General features: G+C 38.3%; 1 protein-coding gene across 1 annotated transcript in view; it reads left to right on the plus strand.

Annotated features, from left to right (window-relative positions):
* The window catches only part of LOC114614668 (transmembrane protein 45A-like), a 74,412-nt gene that overhangs the window by 49,080 nt on the left and 11,794 nt on the right, over nucleotides 1-13,538 (plus strand). The window contains exons 6-8 of the mRNA XM_028760300.1: nucleotides 7,926-8,118; nucleotides 10,371-10,577; nucleotides 11,870-12,057. Coding sequence (XP_028616133.1) covers nucleotides 7,926-8,118; nucleotides 10,371-10,577; nucleotides 11,870-12,057 — 588 coding nt within the window. The remainder of the gene's footprint in view (nucleotides 1-7,925; nucleotides 8,119-10,370; nucleotides 10,578-11,869; nucleotides 12,058-13,538) is intronic.

A 13,538-nucleotide genomic window follows, 5' to 3' on the forward strand; every position in this document is an offset into this window, starting at 1 on the left:
CATTTCCTTGCAGTGCTTAGCCTTGCAGCCTAAGCAAGAATTCAGATCACCAGTCAGCGGGAGTTCTGGGTGTCCCCTCTCAGCTTGGTCTAGAGGGAGAAGTCCCCTCTTTTAGGTTGGGTGGAGATGGGTTATGGGAACGCCCTGAGTAGAGTGTTATGGGAACGCCCTGAATAGAGTAACAACCTCATCTTGAGTCTCATGATCATCCATAGCTAACTGATGGTAATGTATCTGAATAGGTTTTGCTACCAAATTATTTATCTGTTGTTTCACAAAGTTAGTCAGCCTATTTAAGGCCCAGGGACCAGAGGAAATAAGCAAAAGTAACCCAATTAATGGTCCCAAGATGGGAGGAAATAGAGTGGACAATCATGGAGAGGCTGAAAACCAATTCTTGTACCAGCACTCATCTTTCTCTTTCTCTCTCTGTCTTTTCTGTGGGCCTTCTCTGACCTTTCTCATGCTCTCTTTAACACTTCCTGTCTTGTCTATATAAGGGCAACATTCTTCTTTAAGGGCTGTACACAGTCAAGAACTGTACACAGTCTTTTCTATTGTAAAAGAGTAAGTCAAGTCCAATAAAGTCCTTTGCAATTTTTGGAGGTCTCTTCAGACAGCGAAACAAAGAATTTCTTCAGATTAGTGATGTCAGTCTCTAGCTGTTTGTTGTTCTTGTCAATGGTGCATAGAAGGTCTGAGTAGTATAAGTTCGGAGGCCAGCATCTGGATTAGAACTTCTAACAGCGGACATGATGGATGATTCATCTCTGGGTCTTCTATTCTATTTCATTGATCCTCCTGCCTGTCTCTGTTCCAATACCATGCAGCTTTTATCACTATTGCTTTGTAGTACAACTTGAAGTCAGGGATGGTGATTTCCCCAGAAGTTCTTTTATTGCTGAGAGTAGTTTTTGCTATCCTGGGTTTTTTGTTATTCCAAATGAATTTTAAGATTGCTCTTTCTATCTCTGTGAAGAATTCAGTGGGAATTTTGATGGGGATTGCATTAAATCTGTAGGTTGCTCTTGGCAATATAGCGATTTTTACTATATTAATCCTTCCAATCCATGAGCATGGGAGATCTTTCCATCTTCTGAGATATGTTTTGATTTCTTTCTTCAGGGGCTTGAAGTTCTTGTCATACAGGTCTTTTACTTCCTTGGTTAGATTCACACCAAGGTATTTTATATTGTTTGTGACTATTGTGAAGGGTGTCATTTCCATAATTTCTTTCTCAGCCAGTTTATCTTTTGAGTAAAGGAAGACTACTGAATTGTTTGAGTTAATTTTATATCCAGCCACTTTGCTAAAGTTGTTTTTCAGGTTTAGGAGTTCTCTGGTGGAAGTTTTGTGATCACTTAAGTATACTATCATATCATCTGCAAATAGTGAGATTTTGACTTCTCCCTTTCCAATTTGTATCCCTTTGACCTCCTTGTGTTGCCTAATTGCTCTGGTTAGGACTTCCAGTACTCTATTGAATAGGTAGGGGGAGAGTGGGCAGCCTTGCCTAGTCCCTGATTTTAGTGGGATTGCTTCAAGTTTCTCTCCATTTAGTTTGATGTTGGCTACTGGTTTGCTGTATATTACTTTTACTATGTTTAGGTATGGACCTTGAATTCCTGTTCTTTCCAAGACTTTTATCAAGAAGAGATGTTGAATTTTGTCAAATGATTTCTCAGCATCTAGTGATATGATCATGTGGTTTTTTTCTTTGAGTTTGTTTATATAGTGGATTACATTAATGGATTTCCATATATTGAACCATCCCTGCATTCCTGGGATAAAGCCTAGGAATTGGTCATGATGGATAATTGTTTTGATGTGTTCTTGGATTCAGTTGGCAAGAATTTTATTGAGTATTTTTGCATCAATGTCCATAAGGAGATTGCTCTGAAGTTCTCTTTCTTTGTTGGGTCTTTGTGTGTTTAGGTATGAGTGTAATCGTGGCTTCATATAATGAATTGAGTAGTGTTCCTTCTGTTTCTATTTTGTGGAATAGTTTGAAGAGAATTAGTATTATGTCTTCTTTGAAGCTCTGTTAGAATTCTGCACTAAAACCATCTGGTCCCGGACTTTTTTTGTTGGGGAGACTTTTAATGACTGCTTCTGTTTCTTTTGGGGTTACGGGACTGTTTAGATGGTTTATCTGCTCCTGATTTAACATTGGTAACTGGTATTTGTCTAGAAAATTGTCCATTTCATCCAGATTTTCCAATTTTGTTGAGTATAGGGTTTTGCAGTAGGATCTGATCATTTTTTGAATTTCCTCGGCTTCTGTTGTTATTTCACCCTTTTCAAGTCTGATTTTATTTTTTTGGATACAGTCTCTCTGCCCTCTGGTTAGTCTGGCAAAGCATTTATCTATCTTGTTGATTTTTTTTTAAAAGAACCAGCTCCTGGTTTTATTGATTCTTTGTATAGTTCTTTTTGTTTCTATTTGGTTGACTTCAGCCCTGAGTTTGAATATTTCCTGCCATCTACTCCTCTTGGGTGTATTAGCTTCATTTTGTTCTAGGGCTTTCAGGTGCGTTGTCAACCTGTTAGTGTCTGCTCTCTCCAGTTTCTTTTTGTATGCACTTAGAGCTATGAATTTTCCTCTTAGCACTGCTTTCCTTGTATCCCACAGGTTTTGGTATGATGTGTCATCATTTTCATTAAGTTCTAAAAAGTCTTTAATTTCTTTATTTCTTCCCTGACCATATTATCAATGAGTAGGGTGTTGTCCAGTTTCTGTGTGAATGTGGGCTTTCCATTGTCTTTGTCATTATTGAAGACCAGCCTTAGACCATGGTGATCTGATAGGATGCATGGGATTATTTCAATTTTTTTTTTATCTGTTGAGGCCTGTTTTGTGCCCAATTATATAGTCTATTTTGGAGAAGGTACCATGAGATGCTGAGAAAAAGGTATATTCTTTTGTTTTAGGGTGAAATGTTCTATAGATATCTGTTAAGTCCATTTGGTTCATAACTTCTGTTAGTTTCACTGTATCTCTGTTTAGTTTCTGTTTCCATGATTTATCCATTGCTCAGAGTGGGGTGTTGAAGTTTCCCACTATTATTGTGTGCAATGTGTGCTTTGAGCTTTAGTAAGGTTTCTTTTATGAAAGTGGATGCTCTTGCATTTGGCGCATAGATATTGAGAATTGGGAGTTCCTATTGGTTGACTTTTTTTGACAAGTTTGAAATGTCCTACCTTATTGTTTTTGATAGCTTTAAGTTGAATGTCAACTTTATTCGCTATTAGAATGGCTACTCCAGCTTGTTTCTTAGGGCCGTTTGCTTGAAAAATTGTTTTCCAAACTTTTACTCTAAGGTAGTGTCTGTCTTTGTAGCTGAGGTGGGTTTCCTGTATGCAGCAAAAAGCTGAGTCCTGTTTGCATATCCAGTCTGTTAGCCTATGCCTTTTTATTGGGGAATTGAGTCCATTGATATTAAGAGATATTAAGGAGAGGGTATTGTTGCTTCCTGTCATTTTTGGTAATAGTGGAGGCATTGTTTGTGTGGTTATCTTCTTTTGGGTTTGTTGGAAGGGGATTATTTTCTTGCTCTTTCTAGGGTATAATTGCCCTCCTTGTATTGAAGCTTTCCTGCTATGATCCTTTGTAGTATCGTGTTTGTAGAAAGATATTGTATAAATTTGTTTTTGTCATGGAATATCTTGGTTTCTCCATCTATGGTAATTGAGAGTTTTGCTGGGTATAGTAGCCTGGGCGGGCATTTATGTTCTCTTAGGGTCTGTATGACATCTATCCAGGATCTTCTGGCTTTTATAGTATCTGGTGAGAAGTCAGGTGTAATTCTGATAGGTCTGCCTTTATATGTTACTTGGCCTTTTCCCCTTACTGCTTTTAAAACTCTTTCTTTGTTTTGTGCATTTTGTGTTTTGATTATTATGTGATGGGAGGTATTTCTTTTCTGATCTAGTCTGTTTGGTGTTCTGTAGGCTTCTTGTATGGTTATCGGAATCTCATTCCTTAGGTTAGGGAAGTTTTCTTCTATAATTTTGTTGAAGATATTTATTTGCCCTTTAAGTTGGGAATCTTCACTCTCTTCTATACCTATTATCCTTAGGTTTGGTCTTCTCATTGTGTCCTGGATTTCCTGGATGTTTTGTGTTAAGAACTTTGTGCATTTTCTGTCTTTTTTGACAGTTGTGTCAATATTTTCTATGGTATCTTCTACACCTGAGATTCTTTCTTCTATCTCTTGTATTTTGTTGGTAATGCGTGTGTCTATGACTTCTGATTTTTTTCATAGGTTTTCTATCTCCAGGGTAGTCTCCCTTTGTGATTTCTTTATTGTTTCTCTTTCCATTTTTATGTCCTGGATGGTTTTGTTCAATTCCTTCACCTGCTTGGTTGTGTTCTCTTTTAATTCTTTAAGGGATTTTTTGTTTCCTCTTTAAGGGCTTCTACCTGTTTACCTGTGTTCTCCTCAAATTCTTTGAGAGTGTTATTTATGTCCTTCTTAAAGTCCTCTATCATCATCATTAGAAGTGATTTTAGATCTGTCTCTTGCTTTCCTGGTTATATAGGGTGTTCAGGACTTTCTGACTGGGAGAAGTAGGTTCTGATGATGCCAAGTACCTTGGGTTGCTGATGCTTTTGTTCTTGAGCTTGCCTTTTGCCACCTGATCTCCTTTGTGCTATCTGTGCAGTCTCTGACTGGGGCCTGTCTTTCCTATTATCTAGGTTGTGTCAGAACTGTTTGGAATGGGTTTTACTGCTGGGGTTAGAGCTGAGGCCTAAGATCTGCTCAGTGCTTAGGTGGAGACTGGAAGGAACCAGCGCTCTGGGCCAGGAGTGAATTCCTGAGTCCCAGTGGGTCCTGGTTACTCCCTGTTTGGGGCAAAGGTTGCTGCCTCCTTGCCCCACACAGGGATACTGCTAAGATACTGCTTGGTTTAGAGCTCCTGGGAGCCCTACTTTCTCTGGGTTCTGTGAGATTGGGTGCAGAGCTGACTCCCGGGATATGGTGAGCACTAGGGCCCAGACTGGATGGAACCCATGCTCTGGGCCAGCAGTGAATTCCTGGGTCCCAATGAGTCCTAGTTACTACCTGTTTGGGGCGGGTGTTGCTGTTTTCTTACCTGAGATACTGCTTGAGTTGAAGCTCCTGGGAGGCCCTCTTCATCTGGGTTTTGTGAGGTTGGTACAGAGCTGTCGCCTGTGATCTGCTCTATGCTCAGGCCCAGACCAGAAGCTTAGCTATGCTTTCTCAACAATCAATATTTAGTTCTCTTTTATGCCTGTTGGTTAATTGTTTTATGGCCTCGTGAAATGAGTCCCTAAGTTGTAGATGCCTAGTTTCTGTCTCAGATGTAATTAACTTGTAATATGTGAAGTTTGGCAGAATTCTCATTACAGTTTTCATGTCAGGGGGCTTTAATAGCAGTTCTATTATAAAGGACTTAATAATTACCAGTATAATTTTTAGAATTCTTATGGGATCATCATTAAGAATTAAGAAATCATTTGTCTATATAGCATCACTACAAGACAGTACATCTTCATTGGTCTGCAGAAATCTGTCCAAAAGGGTGGGCTAATACCTAGTGATTATTGTATATAGTTACTAATAACAGGAAAGGCATATTAGTAGCAAGACTCTTTCCTAAAACACTGTCCCTTGACTTGAAGGGCTCATTCATTGTGACTCACAGTACATGGTGAACCATCTCAGGAAGATCGCCTGCTAACTTTTAGCCTCTCCTAGTTGGCTCCTGGCAAGTCTTAGTACTGGAGGACTTGAATTGGAAAAACAACAAACGAACAAACAAACAAAGTCAGTACTAGGCCTCACTCCTCGAATTCTAGGTTGGGGTGGGGGATTAGATATCATAGATACTTTTTTATGGCATACTGGATATTTTGTGCATGGCTCAAACTCAAAATATTTTTCCTCAGGCTGAAAACCATTGCTCTAAGAATTAAGTTTTGATCAGTATCAGATTACACAATATACCAGAACTTTCCACCAGCAGTTCCAGATTTTCTGATCTCTTACTATTCCTGATTTATGGACTCCAGAATTGTAACTTTTGTTCTAATACTACCTCCCCAACCCCCACCTCATCACAACGGGGCACACACTCTGTACCCTGTATCAATGAGGCAGAGCAGAGTAGGCTCCCCTCAGTGTTTCTCAGGCCCTCCAGTTGTACCCTAGACACAGAAATCAGCTCTATCTCTTCTAAGGGAAGAGTGACACAGCCCTCTGAAAGCTTTGGGGTGTTTGAAGCTGAAATAATTTCTGATTTTAGACAATCCCTGCTATGTTGCAAGAATGTGTATTATGCCTGGTTATCCTCAGCTGATAACCGAGGAAGTTAAATAATGTTTTCCAGGTCAAATGTACAAGGGTGGAGTTGGACCTTGTTTATGAATAGTATTCTCGAGAGGGCCATAGCAGATTCCTTTGAAGGATTTGGTAGTGTTCATGTCTGTGCTTCCTAGAATAATTGAAGCAGAATCTCTGAGAATTTTTGTATCTATCTATCTATCTATCTATCTATCTATCTATCTATCTATCATCTATCTATCTATTATATATCTATGTTAAGTATGACCTTTTAATTGAGAATTTTATACATGAATATATATTTACATCATTTCCTTCATCTTCTACTTTAATTCCTTCTCTATGTCTGTCCCATTGCCTCTAAAATTCAACACTACTTCTTTAATTGTTATTGTTACTTATATTAATACATATGTATATATAAACTCAACTTTCTGAGTCCATTTCATATCACTCATTTGTGTATGTGTTTAGGTCTAACAACTTGTGCAGGGGTCTCTGTGACCTTCATGAGCAGCAGAGTGATGAGCTAAGGGAGACAAGAAGATAGTTTGTCACAACATGACTCAGTAGCCAGTGTTAGTTAGAAATTTGGGAATATAAGACCAAGTTGTTGAGATTTGGTCTGTTGCTATGTATTGTAATGCTGATTTCAGGCCCTTGGGGATGAGAAAATCCACACACAAAATGATGCTACATGATCTTGCTCCTTGATTTAAAACTATTGGTTGAATAAAGATGCTGACAGCCTATAGCTTGGCAGGAGAGACGTAGGTGGGGGGTTTCAACTCTCAGGCTTGGGGTCTGAGGCAGGAGACCATGGGGAGAGAAGAAGGTGGGGAGAGGAGAAGACATCATGTGATAAGTGAGCCATGAAAACATGAGCATGAGGGCTGGCCAATTGGAGTTAAGAGCAGTCCAGATGGAACATGGCCAGTTATAACTCAGGGTTATTGATGGGGAAGTAGATTTTAATAGCTTAGAGGGTAAATATCTGCCCAGCTCTAGTGCATTAAAGGCTTATTATAAATATAAAGGTATGTGTCTTTTATGTGGAAACTGAATGGTTAAGGTGGGGTAGAAAACCCTAATTAAGATTAAATATTTACTACAATACCAAGTAGCTTCGTTTAGACATATTTAAACACAGCAAATCTGGTGAAAACTATTCTTGTGATGATTGACTCAATCCTACATACCTAAATCTCTTTGCATTTGGAAGTTAAACACAGATCAGATGTGGTTAATGGACTGCATAGTGTCTTTTAAAGAAATCTTTGTGAGTTTTATATTAAAACTGACAAAATTTTGACTAATACTTGTAAGATCTGGGGAAGTCATTTAACTCCTGCAAACTCATTCCTCAATTATAAAATGGGATACTGATCCCTTTGCTGTGAAAGTTGGGCTAGAGATGGCATTTAAAACATCCCCAACAATGTGCATGATCAAGTGTCAAAGTGAATTTTAACTTTCGCTTGGCATAGCTGATACTATAATATGATCTACTATGTGCTAATAACCATCAGGAACTACTCTGTTGTTTGAGAATAAGAAATAATTTGGTAATGTTCCACAAATGAAATGTCTATCATCTGTATATTCTTATCTTTGTAGATCATGGGGGACGCCACAGGTCATTACCTTGCTGGATCGTTTGTATTTATCCTAGGTCTTTGGTGGAGTATAAGGACTATTTTGAAGTATATTTGTAAACAGCAAAAAAGGTCTTCCTCCCTTATTACTCCCAATTTTTTCTCTCGAGCAGAAATTGTGGAGGCAATTACGATTATTGTCATGGCATTAGCAGGTGAGCTGACTTATTTTGTTGTGTTTTCTCAATTTTGTTGTTTTCATATGCATAAAAAAGATTTAGTTACAAACTCAAGGAACTCCAATGATGACTGTCTTATTCAAAAATATTCATTAAATATTTGAATTACAATTTCCATGTAATATAATTTGGTAGAAAGATGGCATTTTATGTTTATTCAAAGGCCTATTGTTTTAGTTAAATTAATGTTTTTTTTACTTATTCACTCTATATGCCACTCACTGTCCCCTGCCCAGTTAGACTCTCTCAAAATTCCCCCCACATCCTCCCTCCCCTTCTCCTCTGAGCAGGTGATACCCCCATGGGTATTACCCTGCCCTGGCACTTCAAGTCTCTGCAAGGCTATGTGTTTCCTTTCCCACTGAAGCTGAACTAGTTTGCACAACTTTTGGGATACAGGCAGTAGCTCTTGGGATAGCCCCCATTCCAGTTGTTCAGAACCTACATGAAGACCAAGCTGCACATCTATTACGTATGTGCAGGGAGTCTTAGGTCCAGCCTATGTATGTTCTTTAGTTGGTGGTTCAGACTCTGAGAGCCCCTAGGGTCCAGGTTAGTTGACTCCATTTTCCTTTAGAGCTCCTATCCCCTTTGGGGCCCACAATCCATCCTCTTATTCTTCCATAAGAGTTCCCAAGCTCCATCCTCTGTTTGGCTGTGGGTATCTGCATCTGTCTGAGTCAGCTGCTGGGTGGAGCCTCTCAGAGGACAACATGTTCCTGTCTGCAAGCATAACAGAGTATCATTAATAGTGTTAGGGATTGGTGCTTGCTCATGGGATGGGTCTCAAGTTGGATTGGTTTTGGTTGGCCATTTCCTCAGTCTCGGTTCCATCCTCCATGCCTGCATTTCTAGTAGACAGAATAAATTTTGGGTTGAAAGTTTTGTGGGTGAGTTGGTGTCTCTATCAATTCATTGGGGTTTCTGCCTGTATACGGGAGGTGGCCTCTTCAAGTTCCATAGCCCCAATGTAGTGAGTCACAGCTAAGGTCATTCCTATTGATTCTTGAGCACCTCCATTATCCCAGATCTCTGTCTAGTCCTGGAGATGCCCACCATCTCCTGACCCCTGTTAGTTGCAGATTTCCATTCATTTTCATGACCTTCTAGCCATCTCTCCTGTCCTTCCCCACACCTGATCCTGAACCCACCATTCCCCTTCTTATTCCCCCTCCCTCCCAGATACTTCTCTCCATCTTCCTCTTATGACTATTTTATTCCCCCTTCTAAGTGAGATTCAAGTGTCCTGGATTGGAAGGCCTATTTCTTAATTAATTAATTGTAGTATTTAATGTATCCAATTTAATCATGGTGAATTTTCTTTGTGATATTTTTTTGATCCTCTGAAATAATATATCAGTTTTTTTCTGGTCCCTGAAAGAATATACCTACTAGAAACTATTTTGCCAGTGATGGAAAAATAATCAAGTGATTGTTCAAAAGCATCAATAAATCATTGTTGAGAGGTTATGGAGTGTGGTCAAAGCCAAGGAAGGCCTTGTTTTATGATCGCACCCTCTTTTTTTTTTTTTTTCTAATTTTTTGAATTAGAGACAATAGTTGGGCCATATAATTTATGTGGTCTTTTCATTGTTTTTGGGAATTCCAGAAAGATGGTTTGTTTTCAGTTTCACTGTATCCTGTCTGTTGTAAAAGAGAAAAAATTCTATTTTTCTGTTACATATTTTAATGATATGATTCATAGTTTCCAAAAAGAATAAAGTATCTGCAAACTTATATATGTTAGTAAACAAGCCATCTCTGAGAAAGTTCAAGTGCTTGTATAACTGATTATACTACATGCTATATTGACTGGGGCTTCTTGATTATCCTCATATGGTGGAAGCTAAATCTTAATTTTGGTTTTGAACTCAGGAACCAAGACTGATCTTTTACTTAGTAGCTATCCAAAGGTCTAGTATCTAAGAAATGAACAGTCACCTTCTAGAAGACAGTATCATAAACCTTGGACATTAGACTGGAATAGACACTTAAACCAAAGTAATGAGCATTGGTTTAGACTAAAATTTGTTATCTTAGTGAGCATTTGAACCTCTGAGAAAGTCTAAGGTGTCACTACACAGCTGTTAGGGAACCACCAAGAAACAATGTAGTGTTTTAAGAGGACACAGCAGATTGAACTAAGCAATGGTCATATCTTCCTGCCTGTGCTTGCCAGGTAAAAATCATCTAGAATGTTGCTAAACTGTGGCATAATTTTTCTACAGGAATAATTGCTCTATTTTCTGTGCAAGGAAAAACAAAGATGTTACCACATAAAGAAATGCAGATGGCCAAAAACCTTCATTGGCAACATTTTATTATGTATGTATTCTTTGCAATGATTGGTGTGACCAAGATCTCATGTTTCACCATTAGTTCATTGCCAGTCTCTTTGGTCAAGTTAATGACATCAAATGCTTTCTTTGTGGAAGGTAAGTATGTGGGAGGAGGTTTGTTTGTCCCCCCTTTCTTTCTGTATTTGTCTCTAATAGTAAGCACATGAGTAATAATAACTCCCAAATAATGAAATATCTTTGTTTTCTTAGTGCAATATTGATGGATAGGGCAAAGTATTCCAGCCTTATTAAGATATTTGGGTATGCTCTGTAGGATGCCGATGGCTTTTCTTCTCTACTAACTCATCCTGCAATATTGGGCAGATACAACCATTTAACATTATTTACTAGTGTTTCACATCTGCCCTGAAGAATCACTAATATCTTTGTTTTCTTAGCAATTCTCTTTAAAAAATATTTTTAACAATGAAAGAAAATGAAACCCAGAGTAATGAAAGCATGAATCCTCAAATGGTGTAGCCAGCTGTTAACATATTCTGCCACCTACCAGCTAGCTTTTATATCACCAATACAGTAAAACTTTGCTAGTATGTATAGAGTCTAAAAATTTCAATCATTTTAGAATTGGAAGTCCTAATTTTGAGAGATTTGTGTAAAAGAATGTTTTGTTCAGTTGTTTTCTAAAATTACTGTGGCGGGTGAGGAAGAAGTCTTCAATGAAGATGTGAGAATGTAGATTGATTATGAATCCCTGAAAGCTACAAATGGCCAGGAGGCAGCTGCTCCTTTCCTTCTAGCTGAAGAGAATAGTTCTTGCCTGTTGCTTTTTGAGTACAAGGGCCAGAAAAAATAAATTGCAAAGGCTAATAGCTTGGTTCTCATATCTTTAATGAACATCCTCTTCTTCTAGCTTAATAAAAATCATTAAGCTGAAACTGGTCTATGTTTATGTAATGAAATATCACAGATGCTACTTGCTGCTAATATTGTCACACTTCTCAAGATGTGATCTATGGGCATGTTTACTTTTTTCCAGGGGACTGTATTTAAGGCAAGGCTCTGGCTTCAGCTTATTCATCTGCATATTCACTGAATTGTAACTCACTGCTCCGTCATATTTATTATTTGTCAGTCTGCATAATAATGCTTTCAAAATAAGTTAGTTGAAAATTTCATGTTAGAGGAGAAAAGAAAGTTTGGAGAGGGAAATGGAGGGTTGAATTTCAATAATTCCATTCTAAATAGTCAGCAGTAACTGAAAAAAAGAATGCCAAGATGCATTACTGTGAGACCTATCAACTGGATAGGTGTGTAAAATTCTGTGGCTAGGGAGGAAAGGAAGGCATGAGAAAGAAGTGGTGAGTTGGTTCTCTTTTGCTTTTATTTTAAAAAAAAAAGCAAACTCAATTTTTCCCCTACCCTTTCAGCTTTCGTCTTCTACAACCACTCTCGTGGCTCGATATTGGTGGACATCTTTGTGCACCAACTGGTGAACTTCAGCGCGTTTTTGACTGGTCTGGCTGCCTTTGTAGAATTCCTCCTCACCAAGAACAATGTAGTTCTGGAGCTCCTGAAGTCAAGTTTAACCATGCTACAGGGGTTTTGTTTCTTTCAGGTGAGTTGAGGCCTTTGGATTTATCTTGTTTCTACCTATGGCTTCTCTCCTTATTGGCTGAGGTATTTTCCTATAGGCTCTAGAGACTTTCCTATGACACAGGACTGCCTATAGTGAAACTGTTGGTCTTTAGGTAGTTATGTCTTTAAGAGAGATAACCTTATATTCCTTGCGGGAACACTGATTGAACAACTGAGCAGGAAGTAGGATGTGCCTGTTATCACACATCTGACTATCCACTACGTAGAAACCCTGAGTTGATGATATTAGTCATCATCAATTCTTGATTATAAGACAGCATATTGCCTAATTAGTAGTAAGCTCCAGAGATATATGGAAGGCAAGAAAGTGAAGAGCCAGTTATTTAATGAGAAACAAGTATTTGTTTGCCATTGTATTGAAAAAAATTTTTTGAGAGAGTATCTCTTTAGGTATTTCAGGTTGACCTTGAACTCAGAATCCTAGAATCCAAGGCCTCAGCATCCTTAGTGCTGGGATTATAGGTGTATGCCATGTCTATCTTTTATTGGATTCTTATGAACATCCCATTTTCCCAATTTATGATAATGTAGCAGTTAGGTATTATCATTTCCAATAAGTTAGTAGGAAGATCAAGAAGATTAAGCTAATTTGCAAGGCTCATACAATAATGAACCTAGGTACTTCTCTGCTAATTATTTTCCATATAAACTTAACAGGCAGGCATCCGTGTTAATAGAGACAATGTCATCACATACAGGATATTATAGGAACTCAAACAGAAATCCTGGATGAGTAGAGACCAAGAGGTGGCTATACTTGACACATGGTAGAAACAATGAATATGTACCCTGACCCAAACCAGCATCTTTGCCCCATCCATTTGCCATTCCATTGATGTATGTGGGACCTGGAAAACTGTTAATTGCTGAAGATGAAAGCAGTGTTATGCATCTTTCTGTGATGAATGAAATATATACCATACTGAAACTTTGGGCACCAGACTGGGGAGAAAGCCCAGTAGTCTCTTATCTCTACCTCAGGTCACTTACTGCCTCTAGGGTAGTTTTTCAACCTTCTTAATGCTGTGACTTCTTAAAGCTGTTCCTTACATTGTGATGACCTCCAGCCATAACATTATTATTTTTTTGCTACTTAATACCTGTAATTTTATCACTGTTATGAATTGTAATATAAATGTCTGATACGTAGATGGTATAAGGGTCAGTTGACTACCAAAGAGTAGTGACCAACAAGTTGAGAACCAATGCTCTAGGGTTTACATTGTGGTTCACAAAGCTACTAAAAACCAACCAACCAACCAACCAACCAACCAACCAACCAACCAACCAACCAACCACACAAGCAGCCTGAAGTAGGATCTAAGTCTAGATTTATTTTATCCTAAGCCTTATTCTCTTTCTATTTGATGATGTCAAATCTAAGTCTAGATTTATTTTATCCTAAGCCTTATTCTCTTTCTATTTGATGATGTCAAATCT

The sequence above is a fragment of the Grammomys surdaster genome, unplaced genomic scaffold, assembly GCF_004785775.1.
Source record: "Grammomys surdaster isolate TR1022 unplaced genomic scaffold, NIH_TR_1.0 126398, whole genome shotgun sequence".
Lineage (NCBI taxonomy): Eukaryota > Metazoa > Chordata > Mammalia > Rodentia > Muridae > Grammomys > Grammomys surdaster.